This window comes from Lutzomyia longipalpis, chromosome 1, assembly GCF_024334085.1.
Source record: "Lutzomyia longipalpis isolate SR_M1_2022 chromosome 1, ASM2433408v1".
Taxonomy (NCBI): Eukaryota; Metazoa; Arthropoda; class Insecta; order Diptera; family Psychodidae; genus Lutzomyia; species Lutzomyia longipalpis.
The window spans coordinates 23,137,027-23,161,576 of NC_074707.1; the positions used below are offsets into that span (position 1 = coordinate 23,137,027).

Genomic DNA, 24,550 nt, shown 5'->3' on the forward strand with positions numbered 1-24,550 from the left:
TAGTAGGGGTAGGTATAAAAATAAAATTAACAAAAATACAGACTTAATTAATTAAAAGTCTATATGCAATTGTGAACACAAAAGTGAAACGCAAAGAAAATTATCCAATACTCTATAAATACGCGGTAAGCATGTTTGTGACGATGTTGGTATGAAATGGTAAAGGGGGAAGAAACAAAAGGAGAATCAAGTATATACGGAGATCGTCTGTGGGATGAGATTTAATGATTTAAGAACTGTGGACAAGAGCTGGAAATAAAATTAAGGGAACAAAATACGCTTGCGATGAGTTTCTTTTAAGCAAAATGGTAATTAAACTTAATGGCGCGCAGAGAATAGATTGCGCCGTCGACTTGAAATTAAATGATGTTTGTTTTGCACTTTACCCTTTTCCTTTAGGGACCCCACAATTAATATAAATACATCAAATTTTCGCAATTTCCAGATGAAAGACTCCCAACAGTTTCCTTCATGTGATGCTATTTTGCTTTTTATTTTTAGCTGTGTTTCTTTCAGACACAGCTTTTGTGTACCGAGCAAAATCGAAAGTCGTCAGATCGGGCTCAAACTTGGGATGAGCACGAATTAGGGTCCCCACATTCCAAAAAACGTATGCGCCAAAAAATTTTTTTTCCGGCCGTCCGGCCGTCCGTCCGGAGTTCAGAGCTAAATTGCAAGAGAACGGTAATAGATAGAGACTTGCGGTAAACGGCAAAGTTTAAATATCGACTGGAAGACATCCGATTATGATGTCAAATTTTACCCCCCACCCCCGCGTCCGCCATTTTGGATAACCTCAAAATTTTGTTTTCGCTATATCTCAGCCCCTGTAATAGGTAAAAATCTGAAATTTTTATATGTTGTAGGGGACATCAAGAGCTTTCCAACGATACCTCATTTTCGAAAATCGGTCAAGCCGTTTAGTCAATATGGCCGCCACAATTTTTCATCGAAAATCGACCATAACTCGAAAACGGCTTGACCGATTTTGATCAACCCGGGGTCAAATGAAAGATCTCAACAAACCCTACAACTCTCTAGAACATCCGAAGTTTCAAAAGTGACCGCTAGGGGGCCAAAAATCAAAAACAAAATTTTCGATGAGTTTTCGATGAATATCTCGAAAACGCCATTATCGATTTGCTTCATTTTTTGATATGTTATAGCTGACCATATTATCTAGCTCCATGCCAAAAATGAAGAAAATCTATGTCGCCGTTCTCGAGATATAGCCTTCCAAAGTTGGCATGTCATATCTCGGTTTCTACAAGTCCGATTTTGATCAACTCAAGTGCAAATGAAAGGTTTCGTGAAGCCCTACAAATGTCTAGAACATTGCAAGTTCGAGAAATGACCGCGAGAGGCGCTAAAGTCAAAATCAAAATTTTCGAAAATTTCGAACTCGAATATTTCGAAAATGCCATTATCGATTTACTTCATATTTTAATATATTATAGTTGAGGTTAAGACCTTTCCAACGATAGCTCAAACTCGAAAATCTATGGAGCTGTTCCCGAGATATGGCGTTTTAAAGATTTCTTGGTGGATGACTTTTCAACTTTTCCCGACTTTGCGCGTATTTAAATTAATTTGCGTTCTAGTTTGCTCTCACAAAATTGGTACACTGAAAGAAACACAGCTCTCGTAAGCTTGGTCAGCTTACCAGTACATTATTTTTTTCTGTGTCGCTGAAAATCTGCGTGGTAGTTTTCTCGACTTTTCGCCTTATGAGCTTCCGGTAGCGCGCGCTTTTGTAACTCCCGATCTTCCTTTTGTCCATCTGCTCCGGAGGCAAGAGATCTTCGTGTTGGATCTTTTTGGTGATATCCCATAAATTAAGATTGACTGACACATAAAGTTGCTGTGTGTGACAATTTTTTATCTTCTTTAATTTTTTGCTCACACTTTTTCTCCCATAGAGATTACACATGTTTGGGATTCGATTTTTTCAAGCCTGTATTAGCTATGTATATTATGTATAATACATAGCATGGGAAGGGGAGGATAAAATGTGAACTGTAGAGTAGAGAAAAATAAGCATATTAAATGAAAACAAATGAGATCTCTTCGCTTCTTTTGCCATCCTCCGCCGTTTTTCTAATAAATTCCCTTTGAATTAGGCCGACCGAAAATTTTTGGGAATAGTAAGATGTGATGCATAAATGATACTGAAATTCTTTATAAAAATAAAATTATAATTTTTTTTACTAAGATTTTAAAGGTTCCATGATCAATTTTTTGTAATGTACCCAATCTGTTTTAACCGCTGCTGTAACCGCTAGATACCTGCATGTTATAACTTCCGGTAGCAAAAATTATTTTAATAAAATGGATAACTAAAATCATTAAAATATTGACTAGATTCCTAAACTAGGTAATTTCGTTCATTTAATTTATTACAGTAGATATATAAAAGTTTTAGCATTTAACATTTAAGTTAAAATATTTTTTTTTACACTTATAAAAATCTTATACCAGACAACAAAATCTCGAGAACTAAAATAAAACATAAACCGCATAAGTCTTAAACATTGAGCTTTCAATATTGCAAAACTTCTTCGCAGCAATTTGTCACACAATTTGCCATAAAAAGTTTTTAAATTCTTTTCGCAACGTCACGTAAATTTTGTTTTCTTTCGAAAGGAACATTTTAGTTGGAAATTATTTAGTAAAAAATAAGAGGTTTAACATCTTTCTCATAAGAAGAAATCATTATCTTTAGAATGTAATAAATCTAATCCTACGAAATAGTAAAAAAAGGTTCTTTTGAGAAAATTCCTCCGACATCGAAGGGAAATTCCACATTTCATCAAATTTGTCTTCTTAATATATAGGGGAAAATGTATTGGTATGGGAGGGACGAGGGAGAGAAATGCGAGAATGAATTTTTAATTAGAAATATCCTAAATTTTCCAACTAAATGTGCCTTTTTTCCAGCCATGGAGGCACACACAAAAAGCGAGTGTCTTCTATTAGTGAATGAAACGGAGCGAAACTCCTTGTGATCTCTGTAATTTGTACGATGGACTTTCCCTGTGTATATATAATTAAAAATGCTATTTTCAACTTGATCTATTATACACTTTTTTCTCCATTTTGGAGCATTGATTTTTTCAATCATAATAACTTATTTTTTTCTTTAATTAATATTATTTTTGGGTGTAATTTATTTTTGTAATGTAAAATATGTACATACTAATAAAATTGAGGGAAATATCGAAAATTAATTGCAAAATAATTGCAATGATCACATGAAGTAGCTATACTAATCGGAGAAGCTAAAGATAATTTAGCATAATATAAGAAAGAATGTGGGCGGGGATGAAAGTGTGAATTGATGGAGAATTTGTGTGGAACTAATGGTTGGATGTTTGGTCATTAATTACCCAACTAAGTAAATCACATGCGATTTCATCAATTGAGGAGCCAACAAAGCACATTTGAGATCATGCTTGAGATTGGTGAAACGATCAATTGCGAATCAATTGATCTTCCTCCCATATGCACCTGCGCGATCACTTTCACACATAATGCTTTGGGGCCCCATCGGCATAATTCTCTACTCGTGTGTTGCAGAGTACGCGCACGAATCACCATAGCGTATCTAATTGAATTAAATTTGGGATTACCTATGGAGATAGATATGAAAACTCCGCCTGTTGGATACGCTCACTGGTACCAGATTGGCCGTTCAGACGGAACAAACTCCACCCAAAGTGTTATACGATCGAGCGCACATAGCGTACGGTTGATCTTCGTGTGGAGATTTGTGACTTTTGCTGCCGAGCATTTTATTTTCCCTCATACCGACAATGAAAATTCATACGCGAGATCTTACTCTTGTGAAGTGGAGATTTGTAGTAAAAGAGGAAAACGAAACAGTCGAGCTGTTTGGAAGCACCCAGGAGCACGCCAATGTGGATTTTCTTCCGAGACCGATCATGATGGAGTAGTGAGAGTGTCGAGTTATTATAGCTTCTCATTTTGCATTGAGTGTGTCACACAAGTTTGTGTATTATGGTGATATGTGAGACTTTTGCTTCGAGATCATCCATCAGTCTGTGCTGTGCATTACAATCGAGCGCTTCATACATTTATGATTAACTTACGATCGGATTTGATATTTATGGCAAGAAAGGACTTTTCTTTTAACCAACAGTGATAGAAATTACTTTTTTTTAACTTGCGGCTTCTTTAAATTAAAAACATAATATATTTTTATCATTTTCTAAAAAAAAAATTAATCAAATCACAACTCAATGTTTAAAAAATCAACATAATGTTGATGGTGGCATGAAAAGTGATCTTTTGCAAAAATAGGAAGATAGGACTTCTGTGTGCAAAAGTTGTGAAAAAATCTTTATTGAATAACAAAACAATAATATTAATTGTGAAAAAATAGTAATAAAATAGAATTTCTACTTATTCGACATACATACTTTGCAGTCTCAAGAAGTGTGGTCTCTTGGAAATGGATCCAGGTAAATAAAAGAGGGTCATGTTGGAAGCACAAAAATAAGATCGCGACTTTGTTGATGATCACACGTTGCAATTTCAAGTGAATCTCCTTTCTTACTGTTGTTTTATTTACTATGTACTTTACCATCATCCCAAAGAGCTTAAAATGTGTGCAGTAGTGCAGACAGGGAAAGAAAGATTGCCGACGACCAGTAGCTGCATCCAGACAAATATTTTACAAGAAAACAAATAACTCTAAAATGCTATTTACTTTTTTCCGTACCTTTTAGGCGATTGCACGTCTTTCTCTTTCCGCGGTGGCTTTTTTGTGCTCAAAAACGATGAATCCTTGTAACCCTTGTTTTGAGGCTCGGTCTCGTCTTTTTTTATATCGATCCTCAGGTTTGTAGTCTCATAATTCGATAAATGGTTAAACAAATTGAAAAATTATTTCGAAAAAAAGAATTGAATTCACAAAGCCCGCATTTCTAACTTTTTTTGAATAATCTAATCACGTATTATTTATAATAAAAATCTGATCGACTTATTTAATTTTTTTGGATAGATCTCAAATTAAAGGGAAAATTTTTTTCTTCAGTTATGTTTGTTAAATTTTTAATTCATCCAGTTATATACATTTTATTAGTCGGTCTGTCCATATAGATAGAAGCTTAGGAGCTTATTCTGGCAAAAATATTTTCTTTTCTATCTATTTCGTCTTACAAGGGATTTTGTAAGATTTGGCATTCCCACAAAAATTTCTTTTTCATTCTTTTATAGTAACACATACACAAACCTCCGAAATTAGAACACGAAAACAGATGTCGCTGTTAAAATTTAAGTTTTATCAAACGAAGTGAAACCGAAGATAGACGAAGTGAAATAAGTTAATGTAAATAAAGAAAATGAGGTTAAAGTTATGTGAATTTATCAACAAAACAGACAAAACACAATGGATTATTCGATTTTTGGTAAAAATTTAACCCTTTTAAAGTATTTTTGCATTTTACATGATAAAATTTTTTTTTAGATTGTGATGAAAAAAAAAGAATTATCCAGAACTTTTGGACATCTGTGACATCCACGGATTCCGGAAGAGATACCCGGACAACTCCCAGGCAGCTTGAAATGTTTATTCAATAAGCAGAATCCCATCCGTCGATGCTGGAAGCATTTGTGAAAGAGTAGAAATTGGTGGGACCAGCTCTATGGAATGGTCATAAAGAGAAGAAGTCGCGAATCTACATAAATGTTCTTAAATAAAATGTCTTCCCATACTCTAACTTTTGCCTTTTTTCTACACTACAGAAGTATCTTTTAATGCAGAGCCTGTGTGAATGCATAATTCTAATCATCTTCCTCAAGGCCAAGTCTCTGGAAATTATTGACATTCGTTGGCATAATTCACAAAAAATGGTCAGAGTTTTTCCACATATTTCACAATATTTTTTGTTAAAAAACAATTCCAAACACTCAGATTCATGTAAAATATCTGTCAAAGTAGTTAATTGCCGCCTATCATGACGATGAATCATGCTTTAGCGGTCACAAAATTCACAAAAAGATTGAAAAAGCACCTCGGCAGGACCTTATAAATCATACGATTTTGTAAGATTTTCTTACAAGTTATAAGAAAAAATTCGGCCGGAATACCAAAACCTTTTCTTTTCTATTATAGCAAAAATGTTTCTCGCGACGTGTTCTAAAAGTTGAACTGTGAAACTTTTTAGATCTTACAAATTTATAAGTTTTTTTTGTGAGAATGCCAAAAAACCTTATAACTCACGAATTGTAAGAAAAGAAAAGAAAATATTTTTGCCAGAATTAGCTCCTAGTCTTTCTTTTAATGTTATTTTCTTTTTGATTTATCCTCTGATCAAAATGGCAAAAAAGCTTAAAAGCTATTGTTCACGCCGCATGACAAATATCGGCGCACGACTCCCAAACTTTTTTGCTATAAAAAAGTTTGGGATGACGTGGCGGAATGAGAAAAAAAAAGAGAACTGTCAAAATGGTTGGGAAAGAATAAAAACGTTGTTTGTGCAAATTTACATTTAATTTTACATTTTATACAGTCCGCTGCTAAAATTGCTTAAGTATTTCCTTGCCACACGTGTGCCATTAATTGTAGAAGTGGCAAACATTCAATCAAAGTGCTCAATACGTGAAAATTCATGCTTATTGTGGCGCAGTGAAATTCCCCACGAGGCCGGAAGAAAAAATTTTTTTTGTTCCTCCAAACCGGAGACATTTATTAACTCTGCGTATATCTGCAGGTGGGATATTTGCTGCCGGACAAAGAGACGACGCTTACTCCCTTAAAGTTGTGGGACCATTACTAACGCTGAGTATATCTGCAGGTGGGATATTTGCTGCCGGACAAAGAGACGACGCTTACTCCCTTAAAGTTGTGGGACCATTACTAACGCTGAGTATATCTGCAGGTGGGATATTTGCTGCCGGACAAAGAGACGACGCTTACTCCCTTAAAGTTGTGGGACCATTACTAACGCTGAGTATATCTGCAGGTAGGATATTTTCACCCAACATTTTTTTGGTCCTTCGAGCCGGATACATTTATTAACTCTGCGTATATCTGCAGGTGGGATATTTGCTGCCGGACAAAGAGACGACGCTTACTCCCTTAAAGTTGTGGGACCATTACTAACGCTGAGTATATCTGCAGGTGGGATATTTGCTGCCGGACAAAGAGACGACGCTTACTCCCTTAAAGTTGTGGGACCATTACTAACGCTGAGTATATCTGCAGGTGGGATATTTGCTGCCGGACAAAGAGACGACGCTTACTCCCTTAAAGTTGTGGGACCATTACTAACGCTGAGTATATCTGCAGGTGGGATATTTGCTGCCGGACAAAGAGACGACGCTTACTCCCTTAAAGTTGTGGGACCATTACTAACGCTGAGTATATCTGCAGGTGGGATATTTGCTGCCGGACAAAGAGACGACGCTTACTCCCTTAAAGTTGTGGGACCATTACTAACGCTGAGTATATCTGCAGGTGGGATATTTGCTGCCGGACAAAGAGACGACGCTTACTCCCTTAAAGTTGTGGGACCATTACTAACGCTGAGTATATCTGCAGGTGGGATATTTGCTGCCGGACAAAGAGACGACGCTTACTCCCTTAAAGTTGTGGGACCATTACTAACGCTGAGTATATCTGCAGGTGGGATATTTGCTGCCGGACAAAGAGACGACGCTTACTCCCTTAAAGTTGTGGGACCATTACTAACGCTGAGTATATCTGCAGGTGGGATATTTGCTGCCGGACAAAGAGACGACGCTTACTCCCTTAAAGTTGTGGGACCATTACTAACGCTGAGTATATCTGCAGGTGGGATATTTGCTGCCGGACAAAGAGACGACGCTTACTCCCTTAAAGTTGTGGGACCATTACTAACGCTGAGTATATCTGCAGGTGGGATATTTGCTGCCGGACAAAGAGACGACGCTTACTCCCTTAAAGTTGTGGGACCATTACTAACGCTGAGTATATCTGCAGGTGGGATATTTGCTGCCGGACAAAGAGACGACGCTTACTCCCTTAAAGTTGTGGGACCATTACTAACGCTGAGTATATCTGCAGGTGGGATATTTGCTGCCGGACAAAGAGACGACGCTTACTCCCTTAAAGTTGTGGGACCATTACTAACGCTGAGTATATCTGCAGGTGGGATATTTGCTGCCGGACAAAGAGACGACGCTTACTCCCTTAAAGTTGTGGGACCATTACTAACGCTGAGTATATCTGCAGGTGGGATATTTGCTGCCGGACAAAGAGACGACGCTTACTCCCTTAAAGTTGTGGGACCATTACTAACGCTGAGTATATCTGCAGGTGGGATATTTGCTGCCGGACAAAGAGACGACGCTTACTCCCTTAAAGTTGTGGGACCATTACTAACGCTGAGTATATCTGCAGGTGGGATATTTGCTGCCGGACAAAGAGACGACGCTTACTCCCTTAAAGTTGTGGGACCATTACTAACGCTGAGTATATCTGCAGGTAGGATATTTTCACCCAACATTTTTTTGGACCTTCAAGCCGCTCGAAGCTACAAGCAAGAAGTTTTAGTCGTCGATCCGTGCGAAGTCATACAACGCTTGATTTCATCAATGTGTGCGGAATGGAAGACAGCTTCGTCAGCGACCATGACCATTCAATATGACTTAAGAAGGATCCAACATTATTTGGACCTTCAAGCCACTCGAAGCTACAAGGAAGAAGTTTTTTTGTTTTCAATCCGTGTGAAGTCATACAATCTTTGATTTCATCAATGTGTGCGGAATGGAAGACAGCTTCGTTAGCGACTATGGCAATTCATTATGATTTAAGAAAGATATATCAAGACAGGATAAATGAGGTGGACACCGCTCTTGAGGAATTCGTCAAAAATCCTATGTTGTTGAGGAGACAGGAAGCGATAATCGAGTTAGAGACGCATAGAGAAATCATCAAACATCTCGAAGCAATGTTCAAAGAAGTTCAAGCAAGTATTATAAAGGGGACAAAAACTCTAGATATGAAGCAAAAGGAACAACTAGAACTATTCAACTTCGGCACAAAATGCATAACTCGCTGCTCAAAAATCGCCAACCTACTCATCACGGCATACAGACAGGAGAAGATGCTTCCACCCAGACCAGGAGAAATCTCAAAGGTACAACTGACCACAACAAGGAATCAGCACCTAGAAGAACAAAGACTCCATAGGCAGGGAAATCAAAATGGATCATTAGAAAAGACATCTGCAGTTCCGCAAGTTTCTGATCTGGAACCGGCGAAAATTCTGAAGTTTACGCGATCCGAAGAGAAATGGCAATCATCCAGAAATCTCTGTGTGGTAAATTACAGCGAAAATCCTCACCTCACAAAGGCACAAGGGCTACAACCCCCTCAAGTTGATATATCTAAATTCAATGTTTCAATTGATCTTTTCGTGAATTCATCTGTGCAAACAGCAGATGATGCCCTGAATCAATACACGCAACTTGAACCACAAGTGACAACTCTCGCAGGTTCAAGACCGTCAAGTGGGGCAAGGGCCAATCTCCTATTCACAACGGCAACAGTGGATATCCCTGACAAATTCAACAGCAACAGGAAGTGCAGGATCATTCTGGACCCAGGATCACAAGTAAAATTCACGAGTGCCAACCTGAGCCAGCAATTGAAACCGAAATGCCAAACCACAAATTTTACTGTTGATGGGATCAATAAAAATTCTCAAAATCGCAACAAGGAGTCACAAAGGACGATTCTCAATGAGGAAAACGAGGCACAACCAGCCCAAGATGTATTATGCTCAGTCATGCAAATGATCACAAAGGATCAATCAAACTGGCGAGTAAATAAATTTAAAGTCCACACTCCGGGACAGTACAAATTAACTGAACCAAAGTGGCAAATCCATCTTAAAGATGACATGCTCATAGGGGGAGCAACGATTCAGAATTGGGTCGGAGAGAAGAAGTACGAAATCAGAAACGTCAAAATCATAGGACATAACGGTTTTCTTGGATCGGCGAAAGTCAACATTTCTTCCAAATTTCTCTCCCCAAAATTCACAGCATACAATTTTATCTGTTGGTATTCCCTCAATACGACAATCAAAGGGTTAATGACATTGAAGGGAATCTTACCAGCAAACCCTTTCAATCCAGGCATCAATGCAGAATTGTCTAAAGTGATGACAATTGCCTTCTATGCCGAGAACTGCCATGTTTGGACGGAAGCTGATGGAAATCTCAGTCAAGCAGACAACTCTAAGCCAAACCAGGAAGGATTAATTTGCCAGATGAACGAGGAACCACAAACTTCACAACGGAAGCATAGTTTCAAACGGCAACATCAGGCAAATTTAGTCTTGCAAAGGAGAACCGTCAAACAACAAGCAGAAAATCGTCTTGAGGATTCATTGGAAGAGATCAACCGAGGAACACCAATGATCACGACAATGGTAGGAGATCTGAGTAACACACAATCGTTGGAAGCGAAGGACAACCCCTGAGACTGAGTCGAAGATCCGTTGGAACGCATGAGGAATCTCAAGTGAAACACCACAAGTTCCCTCAAGGAGAATTCACAAAGCTCATCATACAGGAAGATCACATCAAATCGCTTTAAGTTGCTCACAATTCATTTTATGCATATTGGAATTATCCTATAGTGTTTGTGAAGACGTAAAAGGTGTAGGCAAATCAAACCAACAATTAATTACCCATAAGAAGACCAAGACATGTATCACGGAAGGGTTGATGGGGGAGCGATCTACTGCAAGGTCAGTTTGTTGGGTCGACGGAAACTCTAGAGGGTACGGTCGCGCACCCTATTCCGAAGATACTCGTATGGGGTTAAAGGGAATTTATTGGAAAAAAAAATCGTAAGTCTTCTTTGCATTTAAAATTTATTAAGTAAAATTTCTTTGGTGAAGGTAAATCTTAATCAGAAAGGGTCTTGAATTTTGAATTATGGGAAAAATCAATAAGGGTATAATTATTATTTATCTTATAATTATTTTATATAAAAAACTAAATTTAAATAATTTTAAAAAATATTTGAAGAAAAAAATGTAAACTTCGATCCCTTCACGTGTGGCAATGAAGGGGGAGAAATGTTCACGCCGCATGACAAATATCGGCGCACGACTCCCAAACTTTTTTGCTATAAAAAAGTTTGGGATGACGTGGCGGAATGAGAAAAAAAAAGAGAACTGTCAAAATGGTTGGGAAAGAATAAAAACGTTGTTTGTGCAAATTTACATTTAATTTTACATTTTATACAGTCCGCTGCTAAAATTGCTTAAGTATTTCCTTGCCACACGTGTGCCATTAATTGTAGAAGTGGCAAACATTCAATCAAAGTGCTCAATACGTGAAAATTCATGCTTATTGTGGCGCAGTGAAATTCCCCACGAGGCCGGAAGAAAAAATTTTTTTTGTTCCTCCAAACCGGAGACATTTATTAACTCTGCGTATATCTGCAGGTGGGATATTTGCTGCCGGACAAAGAGACGACGCTTACTCCCTTAAAGTTGTGGGACCATTACTAACGCTGAGTATATCTGCAGGTGGGATATTTGCTGCCGGACAAAGAGACGACGCTTACTCCCTTAAAGTTGTGGGACCATTACTAACGCTGAGTATATCTGCAGGTGGGATATTTGCTGCCGGACAAAGAGACGACGCTTACTCCCTTAAAGTTGTGGGACCATTACTAACGCTGAGTATATCTGCAGGTGGGATATTTGCTGCCGGACAAAGAGACGACGCTTACTCCCTTAAAGTTGTGGGACCATTACTAACGCTGAGTATATCTGCAGGTGGGATATTTGCTGCCGGACAAAGAGACGACGCTTACTCCCTTAAAGTTGTGGGACCATTACTAACGCTGAGTATATCTGCAGGTGGGATATTTGCTGCCGGACAAAGAGACGACGCTTACTCCCTTAAAGTTGTGGGACCATTACTAACGCTGAGTATATCTGCAGGTGGGATATTTGCTGCCGGACAAAGAGACGACGCTTACTCCCTTAAAGTTGTGGGACCATTACTAACGCTGAGTATATCTGCAGGTGGGATATTTGCTGCCGGACAAAGAGACGACGCTTACTCCCTTAAAGTTGTGGGACCATTACTAACGCTGAGTATATCTGCAGGTAGGATATTTTCACCCAACAGCTATGTTTCTAAAAAAAAGTTAATTCATCTCTTGCAAATTGAAAATTAACAGCCCCTCATCATTTTGGGATGTATCTTAGCAGCGACGGTGTATTGCAAAGTTTATTCTGTGCGACTTTCTGCATCTCACACAAGCTGTACTCAAAATATGCATCTCTCAGGGAATGGGGGGACACACCAATGAGATACCGCGGGGAGGATGTATCCGAGATTAATGCGACGGCGGTCTACGGCAGAGCATTTAGTGGTCAAGAGGGAGACCATAGAGTTAAATATTTGAACAAGAAAAATGCTTTTACGGCTTGTCAAATATTCATACAATCTTCTCGATTAAAAGTATATGCTTTGCTGTTAATTGCCTCCAACCATTGCAGCTACTGAATTTGTCAATTTTTTACGGTACATGCCATTCTTGTTGTTCAATTAAACACTATTTGTTCTCTCTCAACACTCACTCGGCCATAAGGTAGCACTTTGAACCTGCGCCTTATGTGATCACAAATATTTTATTATTTGGGCTTCTTCAATTTTTAATAGTGTGTCTTTCGTTGGCTCATTTAATCATTGCGATGGTTGTATTTGCTCCCGCACGTTTTTCTCGTGCCTCGTTTTTTTTGTCCATACCGCATCTGACCATCATAGATTTAACATGACTTTTTCACCTCCTTCGCTGTTAAATAAGAAAAAAAATAAGCTTGCGAAGAGTTAGCAAAAAAAGGAGGCAACAAATGCTATAAATTACGAAAACTCCGTACGGTGTGTTGAATTAGAAATTTTTATCACTTATTATTTGGTAATTAACTGAATAAATATCTGATTTTGTGTAATAACATCCACAACGGCTTCTCTTGTGTTTCACCGAGATGATCAGTGGAAAAAAATCCGAAAAATTAATATTTATGAAAGGCGAAAAAGGTTCCGAAAACGACATGATAAAAAATTATTTATCAATTACAGCGAAAATGTGAATACTCTGTGATTATTGCGTCAACCTCTGCAGAGGATCAAATAAACCAAATCAATGTTTACACAATTTATAACTCTATCTGCGTATTTCGTTTGAAATTGAAGGCATTCAGGTGATAGAGACGCGATAATTTTAAATTTAAGACTACATATGTCAAGATCGCATTGTGCGCTTTATCTTGCCTCTTCTTTTACACTCGTATTTTGCAAAAAAAAGCAAAGTTAATTAAACTGAATCATATAGCAAATTATTATATATTTTTTTAATTTTTATCGGTGTAAATAATAAAGATTAAAAAAAAAGAAAACATAATTTTATTAATTCATTTTCTTAAGAAGTTCTGCTGAAACGCTTTATTACCACATCATCTTTACTGATTCAAGTTTTCATCTATAGATATCCAACAGAGTTGAAAATAATAAAAAAGAGGAGTGTGCTATCTCTTCCAATTGCCAACAATTTTAATCCGAAAAAAGATAAAATCGTCAATTTTTTGTATTATTTTCTTTTTAAAAGTTAAAAAACTAGGATTCATAGGCCAATGTAATCCGTATATTATCCCATAAAGATGTGAATAAAAATGATTTTTTTATCACTCCAAAGTTCATTGCTTGTTTTTTTTTTTTAATTCTAAATTAATTCAAGTAGGGGAGAGCGGGGTTAAAAAAGTCACTTAAGGGTTTAGAAAAAGCTCAAAATATCATATTTCCCAAATGGATAAAGCGAAATGTTTAGCTCATTTCTTTAGGAAATTTACTGCCCTACAACTCTTTCTCAGATCATTTTGTTCTATCTAGCTAGGAAATATGATATTTTAGGCTTTTTCTAAACCCTTAAGTGACTTTATTAGCCCCGCCCTCCCCTACTCAAGAATTTATGCTAATAAAGTTATAAAATATGTTGCACAACATAGAATAAAAAATGGTTGATATTCTAATTCGTAAGTCTTTTACTGTTGACATTTTAAATCTGCGAATGAGGAAAAGATCTTATAGAGATATGAACCTCTGAAGATCACCTTAAGATGAGGGAAGAAAAATTGAAATTCTAATTGAATGTTTAGTCAGAGAGTGTTTCAAGCAAGAAAATATCTGTTCTGAGATTACTTTATATATACTGTCCCCATCTCACTTCCTCACCTGTACTCAAATGCAACGGACCTGCCAATGAGTTAAACAAATGAACATAAATTAACCACGAACCTCAAAAATTTTTTGAAGCCCAACAACACAGTAGCAACTAACACCTCTGGCGCTCATTAAAATATTAAATGTTTCCCTCTTGTATGGATGTATTTTCACGTTTTAAACGTACAACATTAGAGGAAAAAAGGCATGCGGGAGGGAGGTCTCGGCTGAAGAAAAGATGTGAAAAACACGAGATTCCTTGTCTTGTAAGCAATCACACCCAAAAGATTCTCTCTCACCTTTTTTTTTGGTGTCTATATCACCACAAAATATTTGTAATTTTCGGTTTTACTTTTTGATGTGGCTTCATTACATATTGTCATGTAAATATCTTTACATAATTTCATTTCAATAATTGAAGAGGCACGAGTCTCAATTGTAAGAAGGAAACGTACCGATGCATTGAGGTAGGGAAGACAGCTAAGACAAAGGGCCACTCACATCTTCTACAGCCTCTACAGCAGACCTTTTATGTTTCTACTTTTTAGTCCTCGTGGTAGATTAAGAACACACATCTTGTACAATTTATTTATAGACTTACAGAAATCTTTTTTTTTTCAAAGATTTGCGGATAAAATTTATAAATTTTTTTTTTCTCCAGTCACTGTAGCAGGGGATAACTATTAAACTGCTAAGAAGGAGAGAGGACTAGAAGCAAAGAAGTGAAAAAGGTTAAAGATCACCTGCAGCCAAGGCAAATATTGAAAGATTTCTCCCCTTGAATTGTGTGTAGAAGGAATCCTCCTCGATTAGCTCTCTGAGCCGCTAACAAATTTTTAGGCAAACATTTAACTATATTTTGGCTCGTCTATTTAGTCTTTTTTGCGTCTGCAGTGTTTGAAAAGCTAACGAAATTTTCCTTTGACGTTCTTTCCCACCGAAATTTTTTAAATGCAAGAAGGGAAGGTCAATCTCCAAAATGAGTATTTTTAAAATAAGAAATTATATACTTTACTATCTTACAAAAATTATAAATGAACTTTGGACTAATGTAAGTCAATGAATCAGAAAAGACGGTGGAAGTTAATTAAGCAGGAGTAATTGAATATCCTGTTTTGTTAGCTTATATATTCAATTCTAATTTATGGTAATTACAAGGTTTTTGAAACTAAAATGTGTCTGCAAATTTCGTGCTAAAATATAATCAAATCCAGTTCATACCAAACCACATATTAGTTATATAGTTTTAGTATACCTACCACAAAAGCATATCCCCAAAGTTGTTCAGTCATAGATACCAGATCACGAGCAAGTAATTTTTATTTCTATGATAACTTTCATTAGCATTTTGATAAAAATGCAGAGAAAAAACAAAAGAATTAGAAATGATAATAATTACTATGACGTATTATACATAAAATGTTTTAAGTTTTGCCTTCTCCTTGATCTATTTTCAATTGTTGTGAAAATGCGTGATGTTCATAAAATTACGGCGAGAATGGATTTAACATTATATCATGAAGTTGATGACCAAAGCACGAGGCGGAAATAATGAAAATTGGCGAAAATGACTCATTCATAGCTGTATATTATACCTACCTACATATTTTTGTTAGAAGAGTGGATCTAATGAAGAAATGAGAAGGAGACAAATTTTAAAATAATTTTCATAATAACATTTATAGGTATACATAGCAGCCTACCTTAAAAATCAACCCTATCGAGATAGGACCAGATGAAACTGCCACCATGAAAATTCTCGTGAATTTTCGCAATATTTCATTAAATTTTTAATTCTTATGTGTAATTTTGTGTTTTACACGCTCTGGTGTAATATTGTATTTACCCAATATATTCAATTATTGCTCAGAGAAACAATCACCTGACTGGAGACGCTTTTGGTGTTAATTTAATTAGAAAAAAAAGAGAGAGACTGAAATTTGGCGTGATCAACAAAATGTCACATGATTAAATGCGGTCGATCACGTTTTACGTGAACATTTTTTATTACTTCTTTTTTGTGATAAAATAAAATCCGTGTTGGAAATTTGACTATATATTTCTTATGTCATCGAAAAAGCTTTTTTTTCCTGAAAAAAAAATACATAGTCGAATGAAAAATCTCCAAATAATAATTTATTAAAAAACTTAATAATCTTTAACCGATCACCTAAATTTAATTTTAAGAAATCTCAATATTATTCTTTACAGAGGTAAAGTATTTAAATGATTTTTTAAGTCTCATATGATATACCTACATAATTTGAGTATTAAAATTATAAGGAAAAGTTTGCTCAAAAATGCATTAAATAAAACACAAAAAATGAGCCCTGCGCATAAAAAATATCCGGAAAATATATATAATTTCATAAACTTTTGACTTTGAATTTTGATTTGAGTGCAACATTCAATATCTCTGTACAATGTTAGTTCATCAACTCTTTGAAACGTAATATTTTAATATTAGTCTTTATCAATTTAAAGTTTCTCAAACACAAAGCACAATCAAATCAGTAATCCCAACTGTTGGAGAGACGAAGGATAGTTAAAAATTGAATTTTATTGGCGATGATCCCTAAGCAAAAATCTTCGTAAATGGAACGAAAATGAAAACAAATAATTATATGGAATGATGGAAATCGATGAGCCTCGACTGTTTTTGTTGTTTTCCACCACATTTTTTCGCCTCTTGACATTACAATATCATTAAATGTTTCTTTTTTTTTCCTTTTGATCACTCAGACATTTTCAGTTTGCTCGCTGGCACGTCTGCTTGCTATGCTCATACAATCTGCGTATATACTTTCTATGGGGATCATTTGGAAGAAAATACCCGCAATATTAACAAACGCGAGTCTTATTCCGAGAGGCACAGTGTGTGACTTTTATGCTTGTGGATCAGCTTCGTTTAAAATAAATCCATTCATGAATGACCCATGACGCTTTATTATCATCATTGTGGAGGCTTTGATAACACCCAGAGTGAACTCTATGCGCCACACGATCACAAAAGAATGCCTCGCGATCGGGCACAGCATTTGACGAGATCATTGTAGAGAATTCAACTAGTGGTGGTGTATATTGAGATATTTAGAAAGGAACGGCTAGTTCTGGTTCTTTCTGGGTAGACAGGGGGAGAATTTTGTCGGGTGATGGAAAAAGAGAATTTTTCTGAGAAAATCACGTTTTGTTAATTTGCAATGCAAATTAGTCCTTTTAGAGATGTGTCCACATAAAGTGGGAGGTGTTTTCTGATTAACTTCAATTTTAACTTTTCAAATGTTTCAATTCTTGCCGCTTTAGCAGAATCATCACGGATATTGTATTAACTTTCATTAAATATTATGATGTAGTCCAGAATTGAACTTTATTTTAAAGCTCCACTGGATTGGATTAAATGATTAATTTTTGTGAGAGAAAATGAAAATGTTTGGTGACTTGAAATTAATTCAAGAATGCAATTGTTATATTTATCATGATGCTCGTGAGTTCACCATACATCTCAAAATGCACATAATATTGAAGATGAATTCTGTAGCAATGCCATTTCATTGTATGTAGTGAAAGAAACTTTCTCATTTCATGCCAAATTTGTGTTCAATCTGTTTCGTTAAATTGCAAATACAGTAGAGCGTTGCACTACCTTTCAATTTAAAATTAACAATTTAATTACCAACTGTCGTCTCCTTGTTTTCCTATGCATTTTCCTACGTAGGTATATACACTTTGCTAATTTTCAATGTACACACTAATCTTCTATATATGAAAATCCAAATGCAATAAAAGCAAAGTGCACGAGGACATGAAAATGTGTATTTTCACTTGACATGTATGTACGTACATATATCTACCTGATCTTTTTATGCCGACAGAAAGTTAATGTCTTTTCTCAACATTGATCGATATAATTTTTCATGTAACAGAAAAAGAGCCGTGAGACTTTAGAAATTCTTCTCACTTTGAGGAATTTAATAATTTATGCGACATTTATATTTATAATTTTACGATTAATTGCTTTTATTTTTCGACAAATTGACTGTTTGCCAGCTGACTTGCTGCTAAAACGTGTTCAGCGTGAAAATTAATTTGCGCTTGTGCTACGAACTCAAATCCACCCAAGATTTTCTCCCTGCGTGGACACTTGAGAAGTGCGAGAAACATACAAACGTGGAGGTGGAAGAAAAAGAATTTCTTATAATTAATTGAAAGGATGTGCTATTCCAGTCATCATATGAATTTCTTGCATTCTAAATCATGATGAACCTCTTAGGTCCAACATTATGTAGCTTATAAGTCTCTTGTGGTGAAAAAAAAAAGTTTCAGACAATCTGAAAAAAATTAACTATAAGAAAATCGGAAGGGTAAAAAAAGAGAAACGCGCGGATTTTTGTGTGTATTTCCTGTGCAGAAGGAGAGGAATAAAAAAGCCCGAAGCTATATAATCTAATTATACGACATATTAAAAAATTAGCAAAAAGTCATATTCAAAGTATAATTAGCGAAAATTCTGGGAATTTGCATTAAAACAAAGACATCTTTCTTGTCAGTGGTGTTGGCCCTTGCCGCAACTCCCGCACCGCTCAATCTTTTTTTTTCCTTCATTTTTGCCTCTGTTTGCATATGAGATTTCGCTTTGGAGATTGAAACTGACTCCAATCCCCATATGAAGGCATTCTATTTAATCCGTCAGATTAGGATTCTTGTAGAGCAGATTTATTATTTCTTATGGATGTTCTCATGTGAATTTCTTATTCAATGTCTTCCATTCTATCGTACGTCTTTCGGGGGCCAAGGAGGTACGACAAGTAATATTGAAAAATTGAATATAAAATAGAATTTTTAAATTGAATGGTTTTATGAATTTATCAGTAAAATGGAAAAAAATATATAGTATAGTTGTTTTTAACATAATTATGTTAAGATGATTTAGATTCAAAGCTACTTTAAAATTTTATGATTGTATCAGAATAAAATTTAATTAGGAAATGTTTTTATATCCTTAACTTCTTTCAAACATGATAAAACAATTTTATGAAGAGAAAAGATGATAAAAATTTCAAAATAAAGTTACATAATTAACCGAAATAATAGATTTCAAAGGATCTGGGTAGTCTTTCTCTTTACATTTATACAAAAATATCCTTAATGACAAACTTGATATTACAATAAGAAAAGTTTTTTTTTTGTATTAAAACCTTAATTTTTTCATAAATTAATATTTAACTCACAAAACAATCTGTAATGCAATTTTTAAAATTTTTCATATTAAAAAAATAAAAATTAAAGATGACTTTTATACTCATTTAATTTTAATCCAAAATAATATTCAATAAACTTGGGTTGATTATAGCTTTATATACATTTAGATAAAAAGTAAAAAAGAAAGTGATAAGAGAGACTGTCGTATTTCTTCCGCGGTCAAATTGAGCTGACAGTGGGAAACACAGTGAATTATCACTAAATTGGCACGAATCCCAAATTCTTTACAGCCCTTTGAACATCTAACACGCGACGGAGAGGTTGAAGATCACCACAAGACAACGAAATCGTCATTCGTTTTCAATTAACAGACCTCTGATCTTACGTGTGGCAAAGGAATTTTCACTGAATGTCTAAATGGTTTTATTGTCTAACATCGTCCCTCGCACCATCTCCTTGACTTTCCGAGCGCGGTAAGAATTCCGGAAGTGGCAGTGTGTTGATGAAGGTTAAACACCTATTTATCATTTTATCCTGACTTCCCCTCTCAATCTTAAGGGTTCACTTTGTGGTAGAGATTATTATGTTTAAACCACCACGATAAACAACAAACATAATATAACCATTCGCTGTATAAACTCAATTGAGAAGAAAATCCTATTTTTAGAATAAACGCTTGGTAGTAGCGTGAAAAAAAATTAAGATCAATTTCCAAAATAATTAAGAATACTCAAACATGTGCTAAATCATCGATTCAATTTGTTCATCCACCACATTCATCGTATAGCACAACAGCACAGCATCAATCATGATGCGATTCTTTTTCCCAGAAAAAGAACAGTCGCGTTAGACATTTTCATGAAGGAAGATGAATGATTTTCCTCCATGTTCTCATTCATGTTCCTTGTCAACAACTACAGGGAAGACTGCATGAGAATAACTCTTCCAAGACAAGGTGTTTTTTAGTTCCCAACTTAAATCACTACAAATTAATCAGCTTAATTTCACATTAATCAGACGGCACGTTGTTTGATTTATCTCGGAAGTACTCCATATTTCAACTCCTCCACCACAAGATTTACTTTTGTGATGCCAATTAGTTGAAAATTCACGTTTTAATGGCTTTATTTCATCTCTTTCTTATAAAGGAATTTATATGTATATTTAATAGTTTATATCATTTGGAAATTAATGCTTATTCCTTTATTTTTATATTTTATTTAATTTGTTTAATTTGCAACACATCTTTTAATTCTAAAACTACAATTATGATCCTTAAATCTTTTCTTACCATTTTACACAATTCCATAAGCCCAAATGTATTTTCTGCCACGTACGACATTTCTTAATTAAAACAACCCAACACGACGGCGGGATTAAAATTAATCAAGCAAGATGCCAGTGAATCTTTTTAGCGATTCAGTTCACCGACAAAATTAATTATTTGGCTCGTGTCGCGATGTTCGAAAATGAAGGAGATTTCAGCAATGTTGTGATCATTATGACAAAACTGTTTTGATAATTTTGTCAAGTAATTTTCGCATGATGTAGAAAATATCAAAATAGTTTTGAAAGTTCAGTGTAAGGAAAAGAAAAATCTTCAACTTTCCAATTGTGAGAGATTGTGCATTTGGCGGGAAATAATGCAGAGCTCCAATAAATCTCGCGCTTTTCTTGGTGTGTTAAAAAAAGAAAGAGTTGTGTGAACGCAAGAACAAATTAGTTTATCATAGTCGCAGCGTGAATAATTTGTAAACTCACTAGACATTGCGAAGAAATGAAAATAAATGGCACAAAAAAGTCTGTGGAGGCAAAAACGTGCAGATGGCAAAAATTTTCTGGAGCAATCGCTGCCTATATGTACAAAAATATATAGTTCTTTTTTTTTCATTTTATTTTTCCCGCCGTGCATTTTCTGTGTGATGGATTGTGGTTGAGCTCAAGAGAGAAGAGTTGGTGTTGTGACAAAATGGTTGTTAATAAAATTTTATTGCTTGCTTTTTCTCCGAGGCAAATCACGAATGAAAAAAGAAATTCGCAATGGGCGGTAACGCAGAAGAGGTTGGGCGATTTTGATCTGTAAAATTATCGTTTGATCAGTACAATATACTATTTGATCAGTAAACTATTCTTTCAAACATTTTTATTAGATCAGTTTTTACTAAATAATATTTTCAATATTGATCACTAAAAATTTTCTTGATCGCTATGATTTAAAAATATGATCGGTGTGATCTTTGTTCTAAATCATGTAAGTATTTTTACTAATTAAATCAAGTCTTACATTTTATTACCCGAATATTCTGATTAATTAAAAATTTTGTACTAAACATTATGACAATTTTTGCAAGCCAAAATGAAGTTCATACTGATGAAACGGATATTTTACTGATCAAATTATTTTTACATTGATCGTGAGACAAAAGGTGCGATCAAATCTACTTTTTGGCGCAAATCCCTTTAAAAAAAAACAAAGTTTCCCGCCAAAAAAATCTTGATGAAAAGAGGAAAACTATAGAGAGGAATTTTCACGTAGTGAATTTATTGAAGACTTTACCCTTTTTACGGCATTTTAATTAGATGAAAATAGAGGATAGAGTGAAAGATCTCAATGCGCATTCACTTTTTTCTCATTAACTTTCCTTGAACATTCAGCCACTACCACCGGAGGAACGATAGAATAAATTATTTAATTATAGTGAGTCGTATATAGAGGAGGAATTCCTCCAGGAGTCAATCCACGGACCGTTAAATGTGACTTATGACTCCCGGGAGTTCAACATCAAAGATCTCCGCTTCACATTTCAATCATTCCGCACTCCTTTCCATCGTTTCCCCATTTTTCATGTTGAAACCCTCACTGATACCCGCGTGTGAGGGAAATGCCATTGATCCTCATCGGAATACCCTTTATCCTCAACATATATTTTCCTCCCTCATTATGAAATCCTTTGAAAATAAAAACAGAAAAAATCCCATAAATTTGTAATTTTCCGCAAATGCAAAAATAGGCCAAAAAAAGATATTTTGCACTTCTTCAACTCCCACGACTTCCTCATGAGCTACTGCACATTTTATTTTCTTTTGAAGAGAGTCGCATTTCAAATCACTCCACAAAATGCGTTTTCATCTCTATTTATGGATTTAGCAGTGATTTGAGGATCATTTTCCGCGTTTGAGCTTGTAAATATTGTTTAACGTTTGCAATACAATACTCTTTCATTCATAAATTTCCACTCTTTGTTGTGCACAGAACAATGTTGCAGAAAATTTAGCTGACGGACTCAAATATATGCCACTGGAGCAATCGAAGCTGTGATCATTTTTTATAGTTTTATCTTGTATTGTAAACCTCTGATGAAATTATCATTTTTTTTTAAATTATGATTTATGCTTAAAAAGGTTTTTTGTTTTAAATTTTCTTTCAGACAACCAAGGCCAGCAGTATGGAGAAGTAAATCAGCTAGGAGGCGTCTTTGTGAATGGACGTCCACTGCCAAATGGCACACGGATGCGGATTGTGGAACTAGCACGTCTAGGCATCAGGCCGTGTGATATTTCGCGTCAATTGCGCGTTAGCCATGGATGTGTGTCGAAAATTCTGGCACGCTACCACGAGACAGGATCAATTCTTCCAGGCGCTATTGGAGGCTCAAAGCCTCGGGTCACGACCCCAAAGGTGGTCAACTACATTCGAGAGCTGAAGCAGAAGGATCCCGGTATATTTGCATGGGAAATTCGCGATCGATTGCTATCGGAGGGGGTGTGCGATAAGAACAATGTACCCAGTGTGAGTTCAATATCGCGGATCTTGCGGAATAAATTGGGCAATCTTGCGGGACATCATGTTGCCACAGCTGCGGGATCTCCGGCACACCATCAACACATCTACAACTCCATCTATCCCCCATATGCCGCCTACGGGGGTGCCACACTCAAGGGCGGCGGTGGTGGACCTGTTTGTGGTAGTCCATCACCTCCGCAGTCTGCCACATCCCTCCGTGCGGGTCACTGTTGGCCCTCTTCGCACTCCGTCACCGACATTCTTGCTGGGGTTCACCATCAAGCTGCTGTGGCGGCTCTCAGGACGGCTGGCCCATGTGCTGGGAGTCCCCTAACAACTGTGCCCACAAGTCTTCCCACCACGCACATGACGGACCACAGTAGCCAGAACTCCTACAACTACTACATGTACATCCAGAATAGCGGAGTCCATCAACCTGTAGACTGCAAATACGTCTGAAACCCGCCAATGGGTGGTTGAGTGACTATGTGTGGGGAAACGGACAGGAGTAGTGTGAGGAATAAAGGCTCTGATACAGTGTCGGGATTTACAGTGCATGAAGGAAAAGCACTTACACAGGGTGATTCATTATATTTCTCCTTCCAAAGCATAAGCATAAGAAATTTTTAATAATTTCATCTCTATAATTGAAACTTTTTGCTTAATGTTGTTAAAATTCTATAGAAAAAGAACATCAAAGTTAATCTCAGGACAAAATAAAACCTGCCACTATGAGCTTCAGGTTGATCTCTTGTATAGAGCATAAATTCTTAAGTTTTTGGATTTAAATTATTTGAGAATCACCCTGTGGTTATGCTAAATAAGTATTTACTTGGAGATATGGAGTAATCAATTTTCTCATTAATGCAGCTCCGTATACGATAATTTTAGCCAAAATTACGCGCTTATCTCGCTGCAATTTTTATCATTTAGTGCATAGGGATAAAGCATACACAGAATTTCTTACACAACCTTTATGATCATTTTATGAAATACTTGATTATCTTTAATATAATCACAAATTAAAAGAAATAAAAACTTCATCGTCATTTGTACGGCAAGTAAATTAGATAATGAACATAAAGGCTGGGGATAGACAATGCTCGCTGTGTAGAAAATTCAGTGTAAGATATATAAAAGAATTTTTATATAAGGATTAGGTGTAAGGCAACCTTCTCAAGCAATCTCGAGGAGGAATAGTGTGGTAGAAATGTGTAAAGCATAGATGTGTAATTTAATGGTTTATTTAATTAAAGACATTGTAGGCAAGAAAAGCGTCAGAGAAGAACGTCTCTCATTCGAGTGGTCAAA

General features: G+C 36.0%; 2 protein-coding genes across 2 annotated transcripts; both read left to right on the forward strand.

Annotated features, from left to right (window-relative positions):
- The first annotated feature begins 3,796 nt into the window (after positions 1-3,796).
- On the forward strand, positions 3,797-24,528 carry LOC129797263 (paired box protein Pax-1). The gene is made up of 2 exons (XM_055839649.1): positions 3,797-4,481; positions 22,884-24,528. The coding sequence occupies exons 1-2, from the start codon at positions 4,472-4,474 to the stop codon at positions 23,696-23,698; spliced, it is 825 nt and encodes a 274-aa protein (XP_055695624.1). The 5' UTR covers positions 3,797-4,471; the 3' UTR covers positions 23,699-24,528.
- On the forward strand, positions 6,369-11,018 carry LOC129797261 (uncharacterized). The gene is made up of 2 exons (XM_055839647.1): positions 6,369-6,986; positions 7,061-11,018. Exon 2 carries the CDS (start codon positions 8,760-8,762, stop codon positions 10,491-10,493), a length of 1,734 nt encoding a protein of 577 aa, XP_055695622.1. The 5' UTR covers positions 6,369-6,986; positions 7,061-8,759; the 3' UTR covers positions 10,494-11,018.
- Positions 24,529-24,550: the final 22 nt, after the last annotated feature.